The 23,637-nt window shown below is 51.6% G+C and overlaps 7 protein-coding genes across 7 annotated transcripts; 4 read left to right on the top strand and 3 right to left on the bottom strand.

Annotated features, from left to right (window-relative positions):
* Positions 1–26: 26 nt before the first annotated feature.
* UTP6 (U3 snoRNP protein) lies at positions 27–1,391 on the top strand (the record flags this gene model as incomplete). Its single annotated transcript, XM_028638728.1, has 3 exons — positions 27–59; positions 116–220; positions 279–1,391. The coding sequence occupies 3 exons, from the start codon at positions 27–29 to the stop codon at positions 1,389–1,391; spliced, it is 1,251 nt and encodes a 416-aa protein (XP_028496636.1).
* A 246-nt stretch (positions 1,392–1,637) lies between these two features.
* On the bottom strand, positions 1,638–2,421 carry D7B24_004559 (uncharacterized protein; the record flags this gene model as incomplete). Its single annotated transcript, XM_028638727.1, has 3 exons — positions 1,638–1,939; positions 2,004–2,138; positions 2,211–2,421. 3 exons carry the CDS (start codon positions 2,419–2,421, stop codon positions 1,638–1,640), a joined length of 648 nt encoding a protein of 215 aa, XP_028496635.1.
* A 1,404-nt stretch (positions 2,422–3,825) lies between these two features.
* On the top strand, positions 3,826–8,476 carry D7B24_004558 (uncharacterized protein; the record flags this gene model as incomplete). Its single annotated transcript, XM_028638726.1, has 3 exons — positions 3,826–3,836; positions 4,246–4,339; positions 4,838–8,476. The coding sequence occupies 3 exons, from the start codon at positions 3,826–3,828 to the stop codon at positions 8,474–8,476; spliced, it is 3,744 nt and encodes a 1,247-aa protein (XP_028496634.1).
* Positions 8,477–8,989: 513 nt separating this feature from the next.
* On the bottom strand, positions 8,990–9,535 carry D7B24_004557 (uncharacterized protein; the record flags this gene model as incomplete). The annotated part of the gene is made up of 2 exons (XM_028638725.1): positions 8,990–9,082; positions 9,134–9,535. 2 exons carry the CDS (start codon positions 9,533–9,535, stop codon positions 8,990–8,992), a joined length of 495 nt encoding a protein of 164 aa, XP_028496633.1.
* Positions 9,536–9,998: 463 nt separating this feature from the next.
* INT6 (eukaryotic translation initiation factor 3 subunit E) lies at positions 9,999–11,371 on the top strand (the record flags this gene model as incomplete). The annotated part of the gene is made up of 2 exons (XM_028638724.1): positions 9,999–10,397; positions 10,454–11,371. The coding sequence occupies 2 exons, from the start codon at positions 9,999–10,001 to the stop codon at positions 11,369–11,371; spliced, it is 1,317 nt and encodes a 438-aa protein (XP_028496632.1).
* A 1,467-nt stretch (positions 11,372–12,838) lies between these two features.
* ANAPC1 (Anaphase-promoting complex subunit 1) lies at positions 12,839–18,032 on the bottom strand (the record flags this gene model as incomplete). Its single annotated transcript, XM_028638723.1, has 5 exons — positions 12,839–12,951; positions 13,061–13,802; positions 14,217–14,585; positions 14,637–15,100; positions 15,146–18,032. 5 exons carry the CDS (start codon positions 18,030–18,032, stop codon positions 12,839–12,841), a joined length of 4,575 nt encoding a protein of 1,524 aa, XP_028496631.1.
* Positions 18,033–18,547: 515 nt separating this feature from the next.
* Positions 18,548–22,809, top strand: VPS41 (Vacuolar protein sorting-associated protein 41; the record flags this gene model as incomplete). Its single annotated transcript, XM_028638722.1, has 5 exons — positions 18,548–18,967; positions 19,023–19,049; positions 19,097–20,088; positions 20,139–21,900; positions 21,958–22,809. 5 exons carry the CDS (start codon positions 18,548–18,550, stop codon positions 22,807–22,809), a joined length of 4,053 nt encoding a protein of 1,350 aa, XP_028496630.1.
* Between the last annotated feature and the right edge of the window lie 828 nt (positions 22,810–23,637).

Here is a 23,637-nt window from a genome sequence, read left to right as displayed (position 1 = left end):
TATCTCAAGTTCCCACTTTAACTTCGATGGCGGCCGCCAAACTTTTTCAATTGCGGAAGGTTGATAAATCGCTTGCCTCAAGTACTTGACCGACTTGACAGCTTACGACATTTAGTCGATCAAGATCAAGATGGCGGGTGTTGCAGAGAAAGCTCGATTCTACTTGGAGAGGTCAGTTCCTCAGTTGCGAGAATGGGAGGCGAAGGAAATCTTCACCAAGGTAGACAATAACCCCCCACCACCATTCTTCAGCCACCACGAGCTCTGACACATTACAGGAAGAGATTCGCAACATTGTACAGCGTCGCAGCGATTTTGAGCACCGGGCGCTTGCACCGGGCGTTCAACCTACCGACTTCACGAACTATGTCGCTTGGGAAATTTCACTTGATGCCCTGCGAGTGAAGCGCTGCGAACGCCTCAAGATTCGTCACGTCGCTTCGCAGCATGCCACTCAGGCTCGGGTTCTAGCTATTTACGAGCGAGCCGTCACGAAACGCCCTGCATCAAAGGAGCTGTGGCTCGATTATCTTACCTACACTGAACGAATCAGGGCTACCAAGAGGTGGAGGAGGACTATGACCCGTGCCCTGAGACTTATGCCACGCGATGCAGAGCTCTGGGTGCTCGCAGGACGCAGGGCCGCAAAGAATGGCGATATGGGTACTGCGAGGGGATATTTCATGCGCGGCTGCCGATTCTGCACTGTAGATGGCGGACTGTGGATCGAGTACGCTCGGTGCGAGATGGAGTGGCTGGCCAAGATGGAGCGTAACCGCAAAGACAGCAAGAAGGGGGGGAGGGTTGGTCCCTTGGCGGGCGAGCAAGTTGCAGAAGGCGACGCCATCATGTTCAACGTTGGAGACGACGACTTGAACGATGAAGATGAAGGCACAGCCATCATGCCAGAGCCGGAGGCCGAAGAGCCCGTTTTTGATGAAAAAACCGCCAGTACACTGGAGCGCAACCCAGCCATGGATGGCGCGATACCGATGGCTATTTTCAACATTGCAAGGAAACAACCGTTCTTCAACGACGCAACCGCCGAGCTTTTCTTCGACCTGTTCGCCGTCTTTACCAAGGTGTCAGCGCAATCCGTGCTCATCCAACATGTGCTTGCAGCCATGCAAGAGGACCACCAGACAGCGGCTTCAACATGGGGCTGCTACACGCGCTTTCCGCTGGTGGGCATCAATCCTTACACGGCCGACTTCCCCCGCGGTCTTCGAGAAGCCTTGTCCCGACTCAAGGTCGGTTTGGAAGCAACATCAGAGTCTACCATGTTGAAGACAAAAACAATTGCGTGGATAGAGCCCATTCTTGGTTTGGAAAATTTGGACGCAGGTATTCGGGTGGTCTTGGAGCATACTAAGGCGAAGTTGCTTGCATAGCATTATCATCATTGAAGCTTGCCTGTTATGGTATTTTACAGGCAGATCTGGTCTAGTGTGCCTCATTACTCGCTGTGGCTTTTCCAGCTACCGAACATTTTATTTGCCCTATCATGGCTGCGGCGATGACGGAAAGGATTGTGCCGATATCCTCTCCGGGGACTGGTGCCAGACTTGTTGAGGATTCAAAGGACGATGTTCGTGCCTGTCCATGCTTGACGTGGTTGCCCTCGCTGAGCCAGGGCCCTATAAGGAAGGCTCCTTCGCATCCATCAAGCTTTGGGCAGCATCAATGGCCAGTATGGCATCCCAAGCATCCTGGCCTATGGTGCTGACAACCATTTGGGGCTGCTTCAGTACCTGCATGCTGTCAAAGATGTGCTCGTGTTCGGCACTACGGATGCGCCCGAGCCCGACTGGGCTGTTGAATTTACGCTCAAGTGTAACGTGAATACAGATAAAATCAAGCTTGTCGATGTCCACGTTGCGGGCGTAACAGTTTCCTTGACGGATGTCGTAGTATGGTGAATCCTTGTCACATGCTGAATCTGAAATGGTTGAGTCAGCCGAAAGTTATTTTGGCAGGGCCGTGACTTGGTGTCGCAGACTTACATTCAGGGCTCTTCTCCCTGGAAATGGTGACAATGCCAACAATGGAAGGGCTGCCCGAGACCGCGTGTAAGACGAGGACTCTGTCACCTACCTTCATCTGACGCATCAAACTTTGAGAGGGGTACGACCGAATACCTGCAGACAACTGCCGTCAGCTCAGCCACAGACAACTGGTGAGGTAACGAGAGTCTTCAACTGAGTACAGACCTTCGACGGCAAGCGGCTCATTCCCGCAGTCATCAATTGAGAAGCCGGCACGTCTGCCCTCAATAGTGCGATGCGGGCAAGCCTTGAGAACCCAGAGAAGACATTTTCCAACCTTGCGCTCAATTTTTACGCCGTTGTCCCAGAGAAGCGCTCTATCAGCCTTGCTGAATTCTTTCTTCAAAGACTTTCTGCCTGTAGCAGAAACGGCCATGTTGCTTGGCATATTCTAGAAGCTGCGTCCACGTGTCGGTCTGTTGGCGCGGCTGGCAGTCAGAAGGTTGCTGTAACTTCTTCTGCGGGCCATGAAGTACGGAAAGTGAGCCTTGGCGCGTCTCTGACGGATATGGCGGGCGAAATACTGAAATCTCTTCGATGGGTTGGAGCGGGGCTGCTTGGAAGATTATCACATAGCAAGAGAAAGGTTCAATGAGTTTTGTGTACTTCGTTGTTGTTTCTTATATTTGACGCTGGAAGTTCAAGTCGTAGCGGGCCGGATGCCTGGCTAGGTACTCAGGGAGTTGTAGACGCGACGCAAGAACGGCAACCATCATTATCGAATTAGCAAGTTATCGGTGATTGGAGATAGTATGTATATGCGATAGCACAGCAAACCAGCCCTTCGCTTTGGTCGTTTATGGAGGCTGTTAGGAAAGCCCTATCAGTACATCCCAGGTGAGTGCGGTCAAAAGCGCAGAAGACGTTTGCAACAGTGCTACGGACCACTTGAATGAGTGATCTCAAAGGTGTATCCCTTATGGATGGAAAGAGAGACGGAGGTAGGACCAGGCGAGAGGAGTTCCTTGAGATAGAGCCCTGCAATCAAGCGGACCTGCAAGTATCGAATAAAAAGAACAGCCATGCCCATGACAGGTCATAGCTTCATAGCCACCGAAATTTCAAATCAACTGGCCTACAGTAAGCAAGCCGTATCACCTTGGCCGGGTGCTGTGTACGAGTCATGAGAACTCGGATACACAAGCCAAAAAACTGTCTAAGAAGGCGCTCATCCAAGGTAATCCCGCCAACCAACTTCAAGGCGATGCATTGCCTTGTGAGACAATCAACTTGACCCGGAGGAAAACTAGGACACGCAACAATCGGAGCTTGCAATATGTCGATAAATCTCAAAGGACTCCTCATACAAGTTACTTCTATCAATTTGTGGCTGCCAGGGTGATGCTGTACCTGACGGCAAGCATGAAGTTATTCCGGGTGCTTTGGCCGGCGAAACAGCCGGAAATGGTGACTCTGACATAGCGATCACGAAGAAGCTGACCATCAGTTCTTGCAACTAACATACAGCTGCGGCTCAGAAGCTATTGACAGTCAGGAGTCTGCTTTTTTCAGTGGTTGTATGCTATCTCACCTCAGTACTCAGTGTTAGTATATGTATATGTGTGTCCCGTATATCAGCCAGGCAGCCTGTCCATATGTGTGATTGGGTGAGCTGACTTGGACGTCGAATTTCATGGTGGCCCCTGCACGTATCCAAGTATACACAAGCTCGCTTGAAAGGTGTTGCAGTTCACGCTCCACAGATGCATCACGGTAATGGGTAACGAAGGAAGGCAAGTTGTGGTTGTAAGGTACAGTACTGACTCCCTCCCTTTTGAGCATGGTTCTTAGGTACCTTACCTATCCCGTTGACCATCGTCGTGTCTGTACGAGGCCCACCCCAAACCCGTAGACTGAGCCTGAAGACGCAATGCGTTAGCCGCTCCACAACTCTCACAGCTGATTGGCTTACAAGCACCCATGCTATCCACATAGACCAATCCTCTTTTGGATTGCACTGATGCGGCCTGAAACCGCCTACATAGGTACCTACCTTAAGGTGCCTTACCTAGGTAAGGTAAGGTAGGTAGGCAAGTAGGTGCCTTGAGGAAGGGCGACACGAAAAACCCCCCTTGCTGCCTGGCTTGATCCTGCGTCCATCCCCCTGTGTGCTTCATTCCGTTCGAGTCAACGCGTGGAGGCCTCAGGCATCGACCACACGGACAATCAGGAAGACTGGCACAAGTACCAAGCTTTTCAGGTGTTGTTCATCAGTCGTCCTCGCCGTTGCCTATTTGCGCGCCCATCATCCACCCATTTCTGTCGCTCTTGCGCTCCAGAGTCCACCTGTTGAGGTAAGCTACTGCCCCGACACGCGACCTTTGCTCGTTGTCATCTGTCGCGTCCATCACACACCCTCCGAATCCATCCAATCTCGCAGTGTCCCTATCTCCCCCGGCCCGATACGATCTATTGCCCTGCTCGTCATTCTGCTATCCCTTTCCTCGTGGCCCTCCTCGTCTGCTCTGAAGCCATCGCGACATTGTTCTCGACGTGGTCGGTGCCAGTTTTTTTTGTCATCACTGCGCTATCATCTGACTAGCCACGGGCCTACGCTCTTTTTTTCTTCACACAACCAAAGCCCCCTCCCTGGCCAGACTGGAACCGAAAAGCACCCACCTGTTTTCCCACACCCACACTCGTCCACCCCCCGACCTGACCCCCGAGCATCGCGTCGCGTCCATCGCGACCGCCCACCTCCGTGCGACTTCCATCATTTCTGTCGTCGCCTATCATCGCTTTCATTCCATTGGCATCCTGGTTTTCCATTTTCGCGCTGCTGACTGCCGAAGACGTCCCCAGCTGCCAATGGGTTGCTTAGCATCAGCCTTACTCTGAGCGCCTGTATCAACGACGCTGCCTCCACCAACCATAACCTCCACAACGATCCCAAGGCCGATGGCCATATCGTCGGCGCAGGCCATCCTCGCATGAACCATCTCAGCGCCAATCCCTCTTCTGCCACGATGGATCCATCCGCCTTTATGGGCAATCCTGCCCAATTTAATCCCTCGCAATTTGCCAGCGCCCAGCAGCAACAGCAGCATCAGCAACAGCAGCAGCAGCTGGTCGCCATGCAGAACGGACAACTGCGCAATGCCTCTCCCTCCTTCCAGAACCCTGCCTATCAAACCAACCCCGTTGTTCCGTCAAAGCGACCTCGCCCTCGCGAAGACAGCCTTGCTGGGTCGCCGCGACAAAACCCAGGCATGCTGCCGACTTCGCGCTCTGATACTCCCCAGCAATTTCCCGGATACCAGTCTGGTGGCATGCCGCAACAGCACCAGCAGCAGAACCCTGGCCAGCCGCAGCCATCGCCGTATAACCATCTGCAGCCAAATGGTTCCGCTAATGCGACGCCGTCGCCCATTATGGGCAGCAACATGCGCCCTGGAAGCGTCCCACAGCGAGTCGCGACTGCGTCGCCGCATCCCTTTTCTCCCAGCACTCAACAGCAATTTGGGCCACAAGCATCTCCGGTACCATCCGAACACAGCAGCACACCACAACCAAACCCCTATATGCAGAACATGCAGAACATGCCGCCTGGCTTCAATCAGAACTTCACGCCAACACCTTCACCTGCGCGTCCTTCGCCGAACCCTAATGCTATGACTGGAATGATGCAGCAGCAGCAACATCAGCAGCAACAGCAACAACAGCAGCAGCAGCAGCAGATGGGCGGCCAGATGCCGCAGCAAATGGGACAGATACCGAATCAGATGTTCCCCCCTAATTTGCAAGGACGTAATCCCACGGAACAACAAAAGATGGCTGCGTACCAAGCTAGATTACAACAACAACTTCAAGCGCAGGGAAACATGCAGAACATGCACCCTGGCATGCAGCAGAACATACAAATGGCAGCCCAAATGCAGGCTCAAAACCTGTCTCAGGGAAGAGGCATGGTGCCAAAGCAACCGATGCAGCCCATGCCTAATGGACAGATGCCGCAAGGGGGCACACGGCCTCAATCACGACAGCCCATGGGTCAGGATCAGTTCATGAAGAGCTTATCCAAGTTCATGCATTCAAAAGGCTTACCTCTGGAGACAAATGTTGTCATTGGGAACCGGCCGGTTAATTTAATGCACCTTTTCCAGGCTGTTCAGAGTAAGGGTGGCTATAAGTCCACCACTGCCTCCAACCAATGGCCACATGTATCCAACGCCATCGGATTCCATCCTGTCCAGATACCGCAAGCGCCGTCCATGCTCAAAGATATGTACGAAAGGAACATCCTGCGGTTCGAAGAATTCTGGACTGCTCAGCAGAACCAGCAGCGGATGATGCAGCAGCAGCAGCAGGGTAGACAAACCCAACCCGCCCCTAGTGGCCAACCACAACCCTCGCCCGCGAAGCAAATGTCGCCGCAAGCTCAGGCTTCTCAAGGCATGATGCAGGCTGGACAGCCGCAAGCCCCGCAGGCTCCGCAGCAGCCAGTAGCTCAGCATCAGCAGCAGCAGCATCAGCAGCATCAGCAACCGAACCCCCAGTCGCAACATCAACAGCAACATGCGCAGCAACACCAACAGCAGCCGCAAGTTTCACAATCACCACTGCCGCAACAGCAGCAGCCGCAGCAACATACTCCGCAACTACAGCAGCAACCTCAACAACCAAAACCACCCCACATAAGCTCCATGCAAGGTCAGGCGCAGCTCAAACAACCACCTTTCGTCGGCCCACAGGGCACGAACGGGAGCACTGCACACCAAGGCCAGACACAGTTGGGCCTTGCAACTAGCACGCCGGGACAACATCGGAACAGTCTCCCGAGAGGCATTGAGCCGGTCGTGAGCGCAGGCCAATTGAACGCACCTGGGCCTTTCCCAGCTGCGACGCATGCGCATGCCGAACAGATCCCTTCTCTACCTACACAGTCCGACGCACTTGCTGGACCCTCACGCTCTTCTGGCAAGACGAATTTGCCAAAGCTTGTGCGTCTTGCGGCTGCTTCAGATGCATACCCCTGTGATGTTCGGCTCCCTCAGCCTGATGCATTTGGAGGCTTCAAGCTGGCCCAAGTCGATCTAAAAGGCATGATGATTGAACAGTTCAAGCCTGATGTTCCAGGCGTATGGGAGCTGGGCATGGTCGATCTCCAAGCCTTGACGCGCAGTATCGAGTCGGGAATTCATGGCGAAGTGCGCATGGCGCTCGACACGCTTGCTACCGTTACACAAACTCCACCGAAAGACTCAAAAGACCCCCTCTTTATTCAGTTGAAGTCGTGTGAGGAGCTTGTTGAAGCACTTGTTGAATGCGCCGAGGAGCAGCTGGAACAACTTGCAGAGAACACAGTCGAAGTATCTGACGACATACAGTTGGCGGCATACGAAGACATTGCGCGAGCCTGTTGGGTTGATCGACTAAGCGTTCGCAAACTTCCCGAATTTGCCACCCCGGAGTACGAGCTTGACAGAGCCGTAGACCGATTGACGTGTATTTTCACAATCCTACGAAATCTCTCATTCGAACCAGAAGCTGAGCCTACGCGCACATCCCCACAGCTGCCGTTTGGTCCGCATCATAATCATCAAGTCTTGGCAGACGAGTCTGTCATTAAACTCGTCTGTGACATGATACGCTATCTCGGCACCCGGAATATGCTGCTCCGAACGCATGCCAACACGTTGGACTTCATGAAGGACGCAATTACTCTTTTATCCAACATTGCAGGTGCAGTGGAAATTCCAGGGCGCGAGCAAGCGCTCTGCTTGCTGCATTTCTTGCTTGCTTTCGCACCTGGACCGGGGCCATCGATCCGTGACGATCGACTATATTTCCCCCCCTTCGAACCTGCTCTCCAACCATATCTCTTCCACGCTGTCGACGCTCTAGCCAAGTTCCTCGCCCGCGATGAGCCTAACCGTACATTTTACAAGACTATATTCGCTCTGGACGCTGGGAGTACGACACCCTATGAGCTCATGACCAAGACGTTCGCTCTGGCGATCTCAGTGGTTCCTATTCAATTATCCGAGGGTCAATTGAACCGAGCGGTCATGTCGCCTAAGCTGCGCATTGCTATCGAGAACCGCGCGCCATTGCTCATGCAGGGTTTGTTGGCTGCAGGGATCCTAGCATCTCTGGCACCAAGCTACGAGAGCGGTGTCGCCAGAGCCTGGCTATCCAACGGGGATGGCTTTGCAGAGGCGTTGTACTTCCTTGTCCAAGTCCTCAGTCATCAGTACGAACAATCCAGTGCCGGCCGTGACCAGGACTTTCCCTACATAGTGGCACTCAGCGTGTCTCTCTTGCGAAAACTGGGCGAACGCGCCTTCGACCCAACCGATCCTTCAGCACTCCCGGCCAACGCTCTGCCCTCAGCCGAAAGCGTTTTCGGCATCATGTCAATGAAGTCATCGGAATGGGCACGGGACGGGATTATCCGGGACCTGACTGCGTATGCCGACCTGCATCGATAAGTCAAGGTGTTATGGACCAATTAATATCTCCTACATGGCGCAGCACTGGCACAGATGAGGTTTGCGAAAGCCGAGGGCGAAACAGAATTGGAGAAGAAGTAAAAAGGCGCGGGTGTACATCAATTGTGGTGCGAATCATACCTGGCTGACCCAGGTTGTATCTTGTATCTCTTGTTGTAAGTTGTTAAAGCGAGTTGTAGGACGACGGCGCAACGGTTTGTGCACGGGCTCTTTTCTACAGCAGAACCAGCAAGGGCCGGACTTCGATAGAAAATACCCTTGGAGTGCTTCATGTCATCTACCATCACGTTACATGCACATCTTACTCCCATCCTGTTCCCAACCTGTTCCCATTTGATGTACAGTCTACAATTATCTGATGGTACAACCCTAAAGATTAATGTCTCTGCAGGTATAATCTTATGTCCAGACCCCAGATCTCTTCCCGTTCAAGATTTATAACCGGTAAAAGCGTGGTGTGTTCACTTCTCCACATGCTTAACCCGCATTCTGTTAAGGCGATGGCCCCTCAACATTTATGGTGGGCTTATGAGGATCACCAAATTCGTCAGCAAGCCACTTCTTTACTTCCGTGACATGTAGACCCTGCTGTTGTCAGTCACGGCTATGCCTTCAGTGCTGAGAACTATAACGCACCTTAATTTGAACATGGTCCGTCACAGGCGATATCGTGATATCCTCCCTCGGAAGACCTGTGGCATTGGCAAGGTCCTGTGCAAATGCACGTTTGTCACCCGCAATGCGCTTGATGACCGTAAACTTGGATTGCCCAGCAGATTTGGTGCGGGGATACACAGGGTAGTTCTTGGATGGGGTAAGGTCGACAAGGTAGGCTCGTTTAGAGGTTCTCGTAGATTCGGTGGCGTTCCGGACTATGGTTGAACCTGTCATAGGCTTTGAGGGAGGGATCGCGGTCTCGACGGCAATGGAGGTTGACGATTCATGAACCGTGGTGACAAAGCGGACGAAGAAGACGGACCGGGAAGGAGAGATGGCTGGGGAGCGGGCTCGGAGTGCCCTAGCGATAAAGGCGCTCATGGTGACGGGGGAGGGATGCCGTAGCCCGGGTACTGAAAGATTGCAGACGACGGGATCTAGGTCCAACTCGTTGAGGCCGATCTCAGAAGTTTCTCTATGCTGGACCGCGCCGGTTGAACACCGGCAAACAAGATTATGTTTCCTTTCCACAAGGTGCCGCTTCACTAGGTACCTACCTACTTTACTTTAGTACCAGACTGCACCTATTGCTCCACTTTAAAATTAACAGAGCCCGGAGAAACACCGGCACGCAGTCAAACCCCCACCAATATTGCGTTTGGCAAAAAAAGGCCCAAAACTCAGTCTCTGCCCCTCCTACGACGACGACGCCAGCAGGATCGCCCTCTGTCTACTCCAAGCGACGACCATCACCGACGCTGTTCCCCTCCTCCCGACCGATAAGATTCTTTTCAAAGGACGAAACACTTACCGCCGTTCCCGAACCCACGTATATCGGCCCAACATGGAGGATATTTATGCAGCCCTCGATGGCGAGAACATCCTCCCCAAGCTTGCCTCGCAGCTCAGCAGACATTTGCTGTTTCCACTCGTCGAATTCGAGGCAGGTAGAGCTGAGGACAACGGAAACGAGGAGAAGGCTAGGCAGATCTTGAACGGCAAGCTCAAGCTGCTGCAGGACACCAACATGGCTGACTACGTCGCCGAACTCTACAAAGAAGTGCACAATGTGAACGAGGCGCCTGCCGAGTACGCCAAGAAGCGCAACGATGTCATTGCCCAGCTGGAGAAGTACGAGCAAGAGACGGCCCGCATCTCGGAACTCCTGACACGCGAGGATGTCGTGGGACAGCTGCGCAGCGACAAGGTGGCCAACTTGGAGTTCTTGAAAAAGGACCACGAGGTGCGTCTGTGAAGCAATCTGACGATAATCAACAAATACTCATACTCCTTATTTAGGTCACTATTGAGATGGTCGATTCTTTGTACGACTTTGGTCAATTTCAATTCCGTTGCGGCAACTATGGCGCTGCCGCAGACCTGCTCTATCAGTTCCGCGTTCTCTCCACCGATAACGACAAGGTGGCACAGGCGACATGGGGAAAACTGGCATCCGAGATTCTAACGACGAACTGGGACTCGGCTGTTGAAGAGTTGATGAAAGTCAAAGAGAGCATCGACACAAAACTCTTCAGCAACCCCCGCGCTCAGCTTGATCACCGCACCATGCTAGTTCACTGGGCTCTCTTCCCCCTCTTTAACTCTGAAGCCGCGCGCGAGCCCATTCTCGACCTCTTCTTCACTGCCCCTTTCATCAACACAATTCAAACGTCGTGTCCCTGGATTCTGCGATACCTGATTGCCGCCGTTATCACCGGTCGCTCCCGTAGCCGCAACTCGAGCCAGCACCAGAAGCAGATGAAGGATGTCGTCCGCTATGTCCGGCAGGAAGCCTACGAGTACAGCGACCCTATCACTGAATTCATCTCGGCTCTCTACATTGCCCACGATTTCAACGCCGCTCGCGAAGCCCTCGCTCGTGCGGAGGAGGTCTGCCGAGGTGACTTCTTCCTCGGCGCGACAGCAGATGCCTTTGTCGACGCTGCGCGCCACCTCATCTGCGAGAGCTACTGCAAGATCTTTAGCCGGATGAACATCCGCGACCTCTCTGCCAAGCTTGGCCTCAACCCCGATGATGGCGAGAAGTGGATCGTCAATCTCATCCGCGAAACCCGCCTGGATGCCAAGATCGACTCGCGCGAGGGTACTGTCGTCATGAACCACCCGCCTAACAACGTCTACCAACAGGTTATCGAAAAGACGAAGGGTGGGTTCTTCCGGACGCAGGTACTCAACGCCGCTGTGTCCAAGTCGTGAACGATGATTTCCCCACTAGCATCACATCATTACAATGTGTGCCACGGGGCGCGCGCCGCTGTCACGAGACTACCATTGTCGAAACTACCATGTCGTGGAGCCCTCAGCCAGCGTGCGCGAGCATACTTTCATCCGGATGCTTTAAAGCGGCGTCCGACACCAGGGCGAATGACGAATTAAAAGTGGAGGCAGCGGAGAAGGGAGGCAAGCCTAAAATGACTTGCTTACATCACATGGCATGGCGTTCGGGTACGAAAGGGACGGCGGGCGGATGACGGTCAGGATCAGTCACCCACATGGGTAAGGTAAGGGCATGCTGAGCATAGATGATCAGTTCCCTGATCATTGGCTAGGTCGTTGCGCGTACGCGCGCATGGCCAGGTGCGTCTTATCTCTCACTTGCCCCGCCGGCTTTTGTTTTGAGTTGTAGAAATGGAATGATTTAATACCATGACAACGCGTCGTGCAAGGTGCGTTTGATCATGAGTTTCAAGTGATGTGAAGCAAGTAGAATCTTGCTTCTAGCTTATCATAAGTATTCCTCTCGCGCCATTGTGAAGGAGTGGCGAAGTTGGGGGATTTCATTCTGCCCAAACTCCGGCGGTGAGTGTTAGACCTCAACGTTTTCCCTCACAGCAAGAAAGACCTGTCCCTTGAGAGCCTCAATAACGCTGTTCCGTATCCACCAGCCGTCACCTTCCTCCTTAGCCTCCTCCTCGCCTTCAAATTCCTCCTGCCGCTGCCCTGGCTTCTGCAGCCCATTGGCAACAGCAGGAGCGACCTTCCGAGTTTCCACTCGATCTCGAACATCCGCCCATCTGAATAAGAGCTTGAGGCCTTGCAATCTCTCCCGTGAAAAGCTTTTGGCACTTTGTTCCAGAACGAGGCGTGTATCAACAGCAGAAGTAACGGTCACGCTCCCATGCATAGCAGCATTACCACCGAGCACAAGTTCCTGCTCAGCATGAGAGAGGCCTTGCAATGCTTCGCCGCGAAATATCCACACCAAAGGGTCGTGTTGGCCCCCGCCGTGCGTGGCGTCCGCCAGAGAGCTGCGCCCCAGCGCACGGAGCGTAGCAGAGAAAGGAGCCTCGAGAGGGGGACGTCTCTTGAGGAATAAGCTTGGGTTCTTGGCCATTGTTGTCAGAAGCGTCGCATCGCTTTTCAAGTCCAGTTCCACATCCCAAAAGTCAGGACCAGCATGAGTGCGAAGAGAAGCGATATCTGACAGTGGTGGTAATAGACAGGGGGTGGTACGAATCAGAACATCGTGGTCCGGATTTAATGATGACGAGTGAGCCGCGGGATATCTCATGCGTATATGGATAGGGACGCTGATAGGCTGCCCTGTTGCGACATCTTTGGCCACTAGACATCTCGGATCGGTTGCGAGGACCCAGAAGTGACGGAAAGCTTGCAGATGCGCGCGGTTGTCCATCACCGATATTGGAAGCACTGGATAGAAAGCTACCAATAGACAACCGACGGCAAGATCGCTGGTACCGAACGTTGTTGTCCCACAACCAAGAAACAGTGCTCCGATAGCAAGGTGTGCTGCCAGATGCGAGCCATAAGGGGTGCTGGAGTCATTACGACCATGTAAAGATCGTAAGCGTCGCAGCACAACTAAGTCACCTGTACCAGCCATGACGATGGATGCCGATAGGGCGAGGATATCTTGGCACATACGTGCGTTTGAGCGTGCAAGCTCCTCATCGTAAATTGGCCGATCAAATTGTGGAACTCGTTTCGTAGAAACAATACGTGAGACACGCATGAACTGATCGAGGTAGTGAATGAGGATATCGCGAGCTTTCAGCGAGCCACTTCCGGCGAACCGCAATGCTAGAGAGAAGCAAAGACCTGCGAGGATGCTGAAAAAAGGAAGATCAGTGCTCTTCAAGATTATAGTGCCAGTCAGTCTATGGCGGAAGCGGAATGGCGTGGGTAAACTTTGCGCGATCCACTCGAATGAAGGCTCGATCTGACTCCAAAGAATCAAATTCTTTGCAACAGTACGCAAGAGAAGGATATCTGGACGAATGTAGTCGAATTGCAGGACCGATTCCGGCACATCGATCTTACGCGCCACGATGTGGTCCTCCGACTTCATGAAGATAAGAGCGAGAGCCATGACTGCGCCTGCAGCAGCACGATCCAAAATTTGCACCATCTCGACCTTCTTGTTCGCCGTTGCAATGCCGATGAGCTTTTCAGTAAGTCTCATATCATGGAGCCCCTTGAGGTCTTTGCCTTTGCCAAGGTTGATGAATCCAAGCGAAAACCCAGCAGCGAGGCGGTAACACTCACTCCTCAGTGGCTCAGGGCTTTCGTCCTCACCAACATGCTCGATCTCGGACATCATGATCTCGCTCATCCGCCGATGTTGACTACCGCAATAGAGGAGACCGATGCCCATGATGCCAGTCGTCTGGGTTAAGGGCGAGATGTTCAGCTCAGCTGCTCCACGTGGAAGCATACGCGTGACATGTACCGACAGGAGACGTGTGATGAGAGAGTCCATAGTACCTAGGTACGATGCAGCAAGTCCGAGAAGCAGCCCAATCGAGGTCATGGTATGCTTTGGTGTCAAATACTTGAAAGCGACCCATTTCGCAACGTCTTTGAGGTGACCATTCAGACCAAGAGCTAATAAAAACCCTGCATGGCGATTGTTGAGATCCTGACCTGGTTTGTTGAATAAAATCCAGGATGTATCGATGCCTTTAGCCTGTGAGGATATAGCTAAGCCGGCGGCCACCCCTTGGTGAAAAAAGCCCCAGCAGACCTTTTCCTCTGTGAACTGCGATCTGTCTACGCCCACAGTGACATTCGTTGGACGCACGATACAATTGAGGTTGAAGCCTCCGATATGGAACTTTTGTGTCAACAAGGGATATCGTAGACCATAGTAAAGAAGGGCACGACCAGCTGGAATTGCCAACGTGCCTGTAGCAACCCTCGAGACCAGCTCTTTCTGCTTCTCGAGATATTGACTTTCGGTCCAACCAGGCTCAAGGTCTAGGCGGACGATACGTGGTCTGTGCGTGAACAGGAGGTCCTGCGCCTCGTTGAGGCGTCTGTCCTCCTTGAACAAAGCTCTGATGACTGCTTGTCTCTCAGTACCCTCGCCATCATCATAGCCGGCAGAGTTGAACTCATTAAGAGTTTGGCAAATGGTCCGGAAATCCCAGGAGGCGATGTGAATGGGGGCCTGCGAAGGGTTAGCAAAACCAGCCAGGCTTGAGGGCTGGAAAGAACGAACAGTAATGTTGAACGGACGTTGTCGGAGCTTCATGCTAGGTTCGTACATTAGTGTGATATCGCTGCGACTCACCAGCTTCAGCATGTCCTTCGACCATGAGGACGGAGGTCGTGCCTGGCAGTTGGCTATAGCGTCACGTAGGGGCGTCAAAATGGCCTCCGGTAGCGTTTCCAACACGCGGACATCAATTCCCGAGCTATACATGGCCTCAACAATCCCAACCGCATCGTTTCTCGCGCGAAGCTTGGAGAAAAAGCTCTTGAACATATGGGTTCTCGGTGTCATCAAGCCCCACCGTGTATCCGTCGGAGATTGCCGACTAGAGTCTGGTACCCCTTTTTGACGTGCAAAAGCTAGTGTCAGGAAATCTGTCCTGTCACCGCCAGTGAAGTTGGTGCTAATCCATTCGATAACATCATAGGACTTGCCCATAGACTGCGGCGGTGGTATCTCGATAGCGAGAACTGATAAGTTAGCAATAGTCAAACATGGCAATTACAAAGACGTACCGTTGTCATATCGATTTTCTAGTTCCTCTTGAAGACCCATCTCGTAATAGGAGGCAAATTCGTGCCACCTCAGCCAGCGTGCAATCTGCGCCATCAAGACGCGAAGCTCCGCAATACCAGGAGTTGCATATTCTGGAGTGGAGGTGTCCAGCTTTTGTTCTTCGAGTAGAAGGTGTAATCCAATGAAAAAGGCCCAGACTGCACTGTGCGAATCCTCTGTATTCTGAAGGATTGCTGATGATAACGCATATGCAGTTCTTGGTAAATCCCCTTCGATGCTTGATGCGAGGTATGCTTTGGTATACTGAATGTGCGTTGGCAGAAATTTGCAATCAACAAAGTCGCCCTTGGTGTCTAGATCATCGTCATGGTCCGCAGTCCAGTCCCAGCCTCGGTTCTGCTGCCATATTGGGCAGCCAAGGGCATTGGGTGTCTCATGCAGCTGCAAAGAGCGCCAGTCCTCGATGTTGTTCATGGAACCAAATGAGCCTGAAGGGGGTCGTCTGCGACCCTTGACCGGCCTCCGCGGAGCCGGGACGACTGCCTCAGCACCTCCTAAGACAAGGAAGATGGACATGATATGAATAACGAGGGCCGACCATTCGGTATCCGCCACCTGCATATCTTCTGCCTGTAGCCACATCATGGCTTGCCACCAGCCTGGTAATATTTTCTTGGATTGAGACGAGGGCAGAACGCTGCGGCATGCATCAAGAACCTTGCGAGCCAAAGGGTTGCGGGGTTGCAGCTGGATCTGGATTTGGTGATGACGCCTCTCAGCGTCCACAACATCCACAATGCCACCCATGCGAGAGTATCGAAGAGCACGGATGATGCCATTCGCCGTATCCAGTGCTTCAGACCTTCGCTGTCGTACATCTCGATCGATGACACGACCGATGTATTGTAGGCTGCGCTCGTTCTCGAGTAGCAATCGAGGAAGAGTAATGGGTGTTTTCTCCAGCCATGGTGCCTGAATACTGAGCTCGCGTCGTCCATCATTGCCTTCGGATAGTATGAGTATCGCCGAAAGATCGCCGTCCTCAACTTTACAAGCATCAACAACGGGATGTGCTCGTCGTAGCTGGCCACAGGTAACTCGAAGGGCGTTCGAGTGAACTTCAGGAAGTTGGGCTGATCGGGGTGGAACGAGGAATTGCCCACCCTTGTGTATGTCGATTGTAAGAAGTTGCAACTTCTTATCCACTGCATCTTGGATGCCAAGTATGAGCTCGCTCCTCTGATTATCATCAACGGAGAGCTTGGGGCTCGAAAGAATAAAGACACTGCTCTGGTACCGCGCAGGCTGACTCGATACGGAGTAACGAACGTTGGAGCTGTCAATATCAATGGTGTGGACCTTTGTGAACACCACTTCTTGTGCTAATCCGTCACAGTCGTGATCATCTAGACCCATGCTGTGAAAGCCTTCAAAGTCACCTCCTGCTCGCAGCTCGTCAAGAACATTGTCGATGGGAGCCTCGAGTAAGCTACCTAAGCTAGGGTGGATGGTCTGGTTGTAGTTGAGAGAGTGGCGGCCACCTTGGGTGCCAAAAGAGTCCCTGATCGAGCTGCCGAGATTTGGCATCAGCTGCTGTTCTGAAAAGGCGGATCGTTCTTGTGACGCGGAAAGATCAGCACGAGCTAACATGGAGCTGACTCTGCGTGACTGTCTTCGAGTGGCGCCTCCGTCTTTATCCGCATTCAGAGAGCTAACAAGATCAAGTGGCTTGTCCGACTTTTCAGTCCTCTCAAGCCTCTCAAGTCTTTCGCTTTTCCTCTGCCGCTTCCCTGGCAAGGGCGCGCCAAAGCTTTCCCTGAAGTTAACCTGAATCGGTGTAGAAGCCCCACTGGCAAACTGTGGCTGCATCGAGCTGCGGCGTCTATTTGCTGCGATATCGCTCTTCTTGCTCCTCTGGACAGGATCATCGCCGTTCTTGTTGTACGATAACCTCCATAAGGTGTACGTATTTGCTTCTCTATTGACTGTAACGGCGAGGATGAGTGGGTCGTTTTTCGGCGGCTGTAGTAAGCTTGGAAGCTGTACTTCCTCGATGTAAAGTATCTCTTCGGCGGGGTCTAGAAGATATGGCGACTTGGAAGTTCCTCTTCTTGTTGCTGCCTGTTGCGCTGATTGAGGATCTGTAACGACGAGACCGATATCTTGTAGTGGGTCAATCAGAGTCACCAGCCTCGGCCACTTAGACTGTGATTTCCCTAGGGGGACCTCCCACATATCTTCTAGTGTCGAACCCAGCTTAAGAGGTAGGCTTCTCGGGTTTCCCAAGCCTTCTATTGAAAAAGTGGTTTGCTGTGAACCCTGTAGAGATGGGGCTGTGATCTGGGAGGAAACGAACGAGTTTGGAGGAACCTTGGGGAACTTGAGTGATACCGGTATGTTGTTCTCAGTGTGATGCTTCCTTTGTATGATGACGCCCTGCGGCGCAGCGCAGGCGGCCTCAACCTCGAAAGGCATATGGATGACATGGCTGGCCCCTGAGACAAAATGAAGGTGGGCTTGGGTTTTGAGAAATACGATCAAAGCCTTGGACGGCTTCTTGGAGGTTTCCGGTGATACTGAAGACCTCTTCTTGTTCTTGGGCTTCGGTAGCTCATCATATGCGGGGAAGTATGCCAGCAGTGCCTGCGTGATGGGTTCGTTCTCGAGGTCAAATTTATAAGACTTTCGAAATATTCCACCTCGGCTCCATACGACACACGTCTCGGTTACGAGAAGTTCGTCTTCCACAGCGGGCGTATCGCGCTTGTCGGTGTTTATTTCCCAATGCAATGAAGAGAGGTTGGTGCTCTGCGGAAGACCGAGTTCCTCAATTGTACGATGTAGTGCGGTCGGTTGGTGCAGTCCCAGAGACTTTACCGACGCCATGGTGGATGGGCTCCATAAGCAGCGTCGGATATGTGCGTCAGATATTTCGGGAGCCTTGGGGATCGAAAAGGACGTTTCAACTCGATATTCGTGCTTAGACGTTGTTGTGGTGGATCGTTGATGCTCGTTCTTATGGAACGCGTTCAACGCGCGACTGCTGCTTCCTTACCCACCTTCACAGAGACAGACTTACTTAGGTACCTATTTCAGGTTGATCAATCTGGAAGGGAGCTTGCGGGGTGGTGGGGGTGTCTCTAATTGGCCCGGAAGCTAGACGACGCCCCAGTCTACTCACTGCTGACCTAAGTAGAGTTGGTGCAGCAAGTCAACAGGAAGCTTGGGCCACTCAATCAAGATGAACGTGACGTCAAAACACGCTGCCTACCTACCTAGGTATTTCAACCAGAGTCGCCAGTCCAAGATCATGAGATTTGAGCAGGATCAGGAGCCGTCTACAACCAGCCTGAACACCAAATCAACATGACAACACTGTTGCATTCCGTATCATCGACAAAATGACGAACGTATCGCCCGTTTGGCGGGACGACGATACTCCTCAGATGGACGCCAATCCACTAGCCGAACCGGACACTGATCCGGACAAACATGTGTATAAGGGAAAAGGGCGGGCCGGCGACATCGTCGACGCTATTGGCACCAATATTGAGGCCTCAACATCGAGATTTACCACCAAAGAAGATGCTCATGGCGACGAAGAGGGTGACAAAGACAGCGAGAACGACGAAGATGAGGACGAGGAAGACGAAGATGAAGACGAAGACGAGGATGAGGACGAGGAGGAAGACGAGGAGGAAGACGAAGATGAGGAGGATGAAGAACCGAGACTCAAATACGCTCGCTTGACACAACATCTTGGTCCTGTTTATCGCAACGGCGATGCTACAAGCGCTTTTCTAGTGGCTGGCGACAAGATGGTAAGTGTACTATACAAACAGCGCTTTGTATTACTGCTAATATTATTTGCTCAAGATCATTGGAACACATAACGGCAACATAGTAAGTGTAAGAATGCGTGGTTCCAATTTTGCTCTAACCATGCGCAGCACATTATACAATTACCAATGTTTCAGACCCTTCGCGTTTACCACGCTCACTCGGCGTCTGTTACCGGGATCTCGATATCTCCTTATCCCCCGCCACTACCAACAGAGAAAACCGAGAAAATCTTGAAAGGCACCTCCCAGAACACGACGGGTGTGCCAAGGCCGGGGTCAAGACATTCAGAGGCTTCTCCAGCAGCTGCTTCGCGTCGATCAAGAGAGCCGCACTCAATCCCGAACACCCCTTCCAATAATATCCATATCGCCACGTCATCCATGGATGGCAATGTTTGCGTACAAAGTCTGGTTGATTTGAAGGATGTGCAGTTGCGCAACTTTGCGAGGCCTGTACAGACGGTCGCCGTCTCTCCGGACTTCAGAAATGACCGAACATACCTCTCAGGGGGCACTGCAGGGCAGCTTATACTCACTGTTGGCGGTCCCACTGGCCGCAGTACCTCGACAACTATTGGCACTGCAGCGGCTGCGGCATCGGGCTGGCTGGGTAGTATGGGACTTGGGGCAAACACTGGCCGTGACACCGTTCTGCACTCAGGGGAAGGCACAGTGAGTAACATCAAATGGTCCTTGTCTGGTAAATATGTCGTATGGCTCAACGAGACTGGAGTCAAAATCATGCGGAGCAATTCGCAACTACAAACCACGGATTCTGATGACGCATGGAAACGCATTGGACATGTTGATCGACCGCAAACAGACGAGTGGGAGGCCATGGCTGGTGTCTGGAAAGGAAGGGTCGAGTGGATTGACGAACAGACTGTCGAAGTGGATGACGAACCGGGTCGTGAGGATGCGGCTCCGTCAATAGTTGGCGAGAACTCTCAGCAACAACAAATTCTGATCACCAAGAAGATCGAACGGCTCATCGTTGGCTGGGGTGGCACCATCTGGATAATCCATGTACACCCTGGTGGCATTGGTACTGGCCTAAATGCCGGCGAGAAGTCTATTGGGCGTGCAGAAATCGCTAAACAGTAAGTTCTGTTATTCATGGCATCGGAGGGCGTGCTAACAGTTCTCCTAGTCTCCGTATGGACTGTACCATCTCCGGCATATCGCTATACAGCCAAAACCTCCTCTTGGTGCTTGCTTATGGCCACCCGGGAGGCGAAGACGATGGCGATAACGAGGAAGAAAGCAGAGCAAGGAGCCAACACCACAAATCCCACTCATCCGCCGCTTCGACAGGTACAGTGAGTAGTGAGCCATCAGGTGGCATCCGAAGACGACAAAATAATCCGCCACCTGAGCTGCGTCTGATCGATTTGGCTTCACAATCCGAAGTTGACAAAGACGATGGCCTCATCGTCAGCCGGTACGAGAGGCTTTCGTCAGGAGACTATCACCTCGGCGTGCTCCCTGCTCGCAATGCTGCTTCGGCTGTGGCCTCTTCAAAGGGCGCTCTCGAATCCTTGGCCGGTTTTGGCAACGATGTGTGGAATGCTGCTATCAACCCCAAATCACTGTTCAGTTCGGGAGTTAGCACCAAGTCTAAAAACAGCAATGACGGAGGCTCGAGCAACGCTGGCAGTATGAAACCGGGACTTTCACGCGCGGCAGTGCCGTCCGTACATCCAAATCTCCTCAAACCAGGGTCTAAAATCTTTATCCACAGCCCCTATGATTGTATTCTTGCTACGAAGAGGGACCTTGGGGATCACTTGAACTGGCTTCTGGAGCATCATCAGTACCAAAAGGCCTGGGAGCTATTGGATGACAATCCTGACATTATGGCACCGTCACCTCCCAAGCTTGGCGAGGTTGGACCACCAACACCGGATAAGATCAACACGGCCGCAGAAGCAGTGTTCGACGACGCGTCGTCTGTGGTCGAGTCAGTTACCGCAGCAAGACAAGCCAACTCGACGGCTCAAAAGGAGAAGCGACGCATTGGCGAGCTCTGGATCCGAGATCTCGTTGAAGCCGGCGACTGGGTGGCAGCGGGACAAGTCTGCGCCAAAGTTCTGGGATCATCTGATAGATGGGAGAAGTGGGTTTGGAATTTCGCAAGCGCCAACAAGTTTGACGATATTGCACACCACATTCCTGCGCAGTCGATGCACCCTCCACTTTCTAGTGCGATATATGAGGTCGTCTTGAACCACTACATTCAGGCGGACAAGGTGCGATTCAGAGATTTGCTCGACAGATGGCCCAGTGAACTTTTCGACATCAATACGGTCACAACGGCCTTGGAGAATCAGCTCAAGTATCGCGATGTGAGGGAGGATAGTGTCGAAGCTGGCGAGAGGGGTCGTGATTGGCGCATCGTCATGGAGTCGCTGGCAAAATTGCATGAGCTGAACGGCCGATACAGGGAATCGCTTAAGTGCCACATCAAGCTACAGGACGCGGACTCAGCCTTCCGGATGATTCGAGAGAACCACTTAGCAGATGCCGTGGTCGACGATATCCCAAGTTTTATCGGCTTAAGGGTACCCTCTCACGAGCTTAACAAGATGAGTGAGTTTGATCTCGAGGAAGCTACATCTGAGGCCATCACATTACTTGTCGACGAAGCACAGCACGGACTTGTCCGGCCAGCAACCGTAGTGACACAACTTGAGGAAAGAGATCTCACTCTTTTCCTTTACTTCTACCTGCGGGGCCTGTATAAGGGTGAAGGCATCGAGGAACATACCGGCGAGAATCGTGAAAGACTGCAGCAAGAGAGTAAGTATCTGGTGGACGACTTTGCCGATAAAGCAGTTCAGCTTTTTGCTAAGTATGACCGATCGATACTCATGGACTTCCTCCGCTCATCCACTTCGTATGCATTCGAGAAAGTGAGTTTGTTCACCCCTTATCAGACAATGACGACACTTAAGGACTAATTAAAATAGGCGACACAAGAATGTGAGCGGTATCGATATGACGACGAGTTGGTCTATTTATATTCCAAAACAGGTCAAATGAAACGAGCGCTGTTTCTCATTATCGACCGGCTCAAGAACGTCAAGAAAGCAATTGAATTCGCCAAGGAACAGGACGATCCCGATCTGTGGAGTGATTTGCTTGATTACAGTATGGACAAGCCAAAGTTCATTCGCGGACTTCTCGAACAAGTCGGCACATCCATCAATCCGATTACGCTAGTTCGACGAATACCTGAAGGCCTCGAAATCGAAGGATTACGCGAGGGTCTTGCTCATATCATGAAAGAGCATGAGATTCAATTCAGCATCAGCTTAGGCGTCGCGCGTGTCCTCCGCAGTGAGGTTGCCGCAGCGCAGAATGAACTACGCATCGGCCAACGTAAGGGCATCAAATTCGAGGTTGAAGTGCAGGGACGAGATCACGTTGATCTGTCTGTGCAAGAGGTACCAGCACCACCTGTCAAGGCCGAGGAGGTTCAGCAAACGCTTGAGGACGATCACACGGCGGGAAAGGACGTTCAGTCGCCAGCACATGCCAATTTCCAAGGACCTCCCAAGCCAGGCCACTGTGCTCAATGTCAAGAGGCTTTCACGGACTTTGAGATGGAGACCTTGATTGGGTTCGCGTGTAGCCATGTTTTTCATTTGTCGCATTTGTTAGAGGCTCTATACCCCGGAAAGAAGCAGGAGGTGGACTTGGGTGCTGATGTGGCTGATCGACCTGGCCATGGGTGGCGTGTTGGACCTAAGGTGACGCATGCGCGGCTGATGAAAAATAAGATTCGTGAAGGATGCCCAGTATGTAAGAGACCTAGTTAGAGTAATCGTTCGAGATCTCGGCAAGGACTCGGACTCTGTACCTGCCCCACTGCTATTCATAGCCAGCGTGATCGAATCGCGTGGAAGCATGTAGTCAGTGAAAGCTGAACCCTATTCATTTACCGAGTCCTCTTGACCCGTTCATTTGGAAGATTGGAGAGCTTTCTACCCAAGCAATACTACCGCTATCGATTTATTAGCAAGTAGACCGAACCTCGGCTACGGAAGACTGCAGGCCGAACTAGCTTAAAACCTAAATTTTCTAAAAATTAATAACTAAGCCTACCCCTCTACTATATAGACCCTTATAAGGATCTATCTATTATTAAAGTAATACTTTCTAGACTATTAAATACTATAAATAAGATCTTATATAATAATCTAAGCGTAAAATCGTATATAGTATTATATCTTAAAAAAACTATTCTATAGTAAATAAGTTTAAATAAGTTTATATAACTTTATATAATAGGATTATAGCTTTATATAATAGGGTCTAAAAACTAATATTATAATAATAATCCTTTCTATTTTATAAAGCCTTAGGTTTATTATTAAAATATAAAATTAACTTATTTTAATTAGATATTTTATTCTTTTTATAATAATTCTATTTTAAAGGATAATAATAATCTTAAATAAAAGGATTCTAATAATTTTAAAGAGATCTTAATACCTAACTCTCGACGATTAAATAATTTAAAAGAATCCGAGATTCTTTAATATATAAAGAAGCTTAAGTTATAAGGATTCCCGCCCTAGTTAGTTTATATAATAGATATAGCTAACTAATTACTCTATATATATATTAATAGATATATTAGAAAG

This window comes from Verticillium nonalfalfae (genome assembly GCF_003724135.2).
Source record: "Verticillium nonalfalfae strain VnAa140/NRRL 66861 chromosome Unknown scaffold_26, whole genome shotgun sequence".
NCBI classification, from domain to species: domain Eukaryota; kingdom Fungi; phylum Ascomycota; class Sordariomycetes; order Glomerellales; family Plectosphaerellaceae; genus Verticillium; species Verticillium nonalfalfae.
This window is presented reverse-complemented; position numbering and strand designations above follow the sequence as displayed.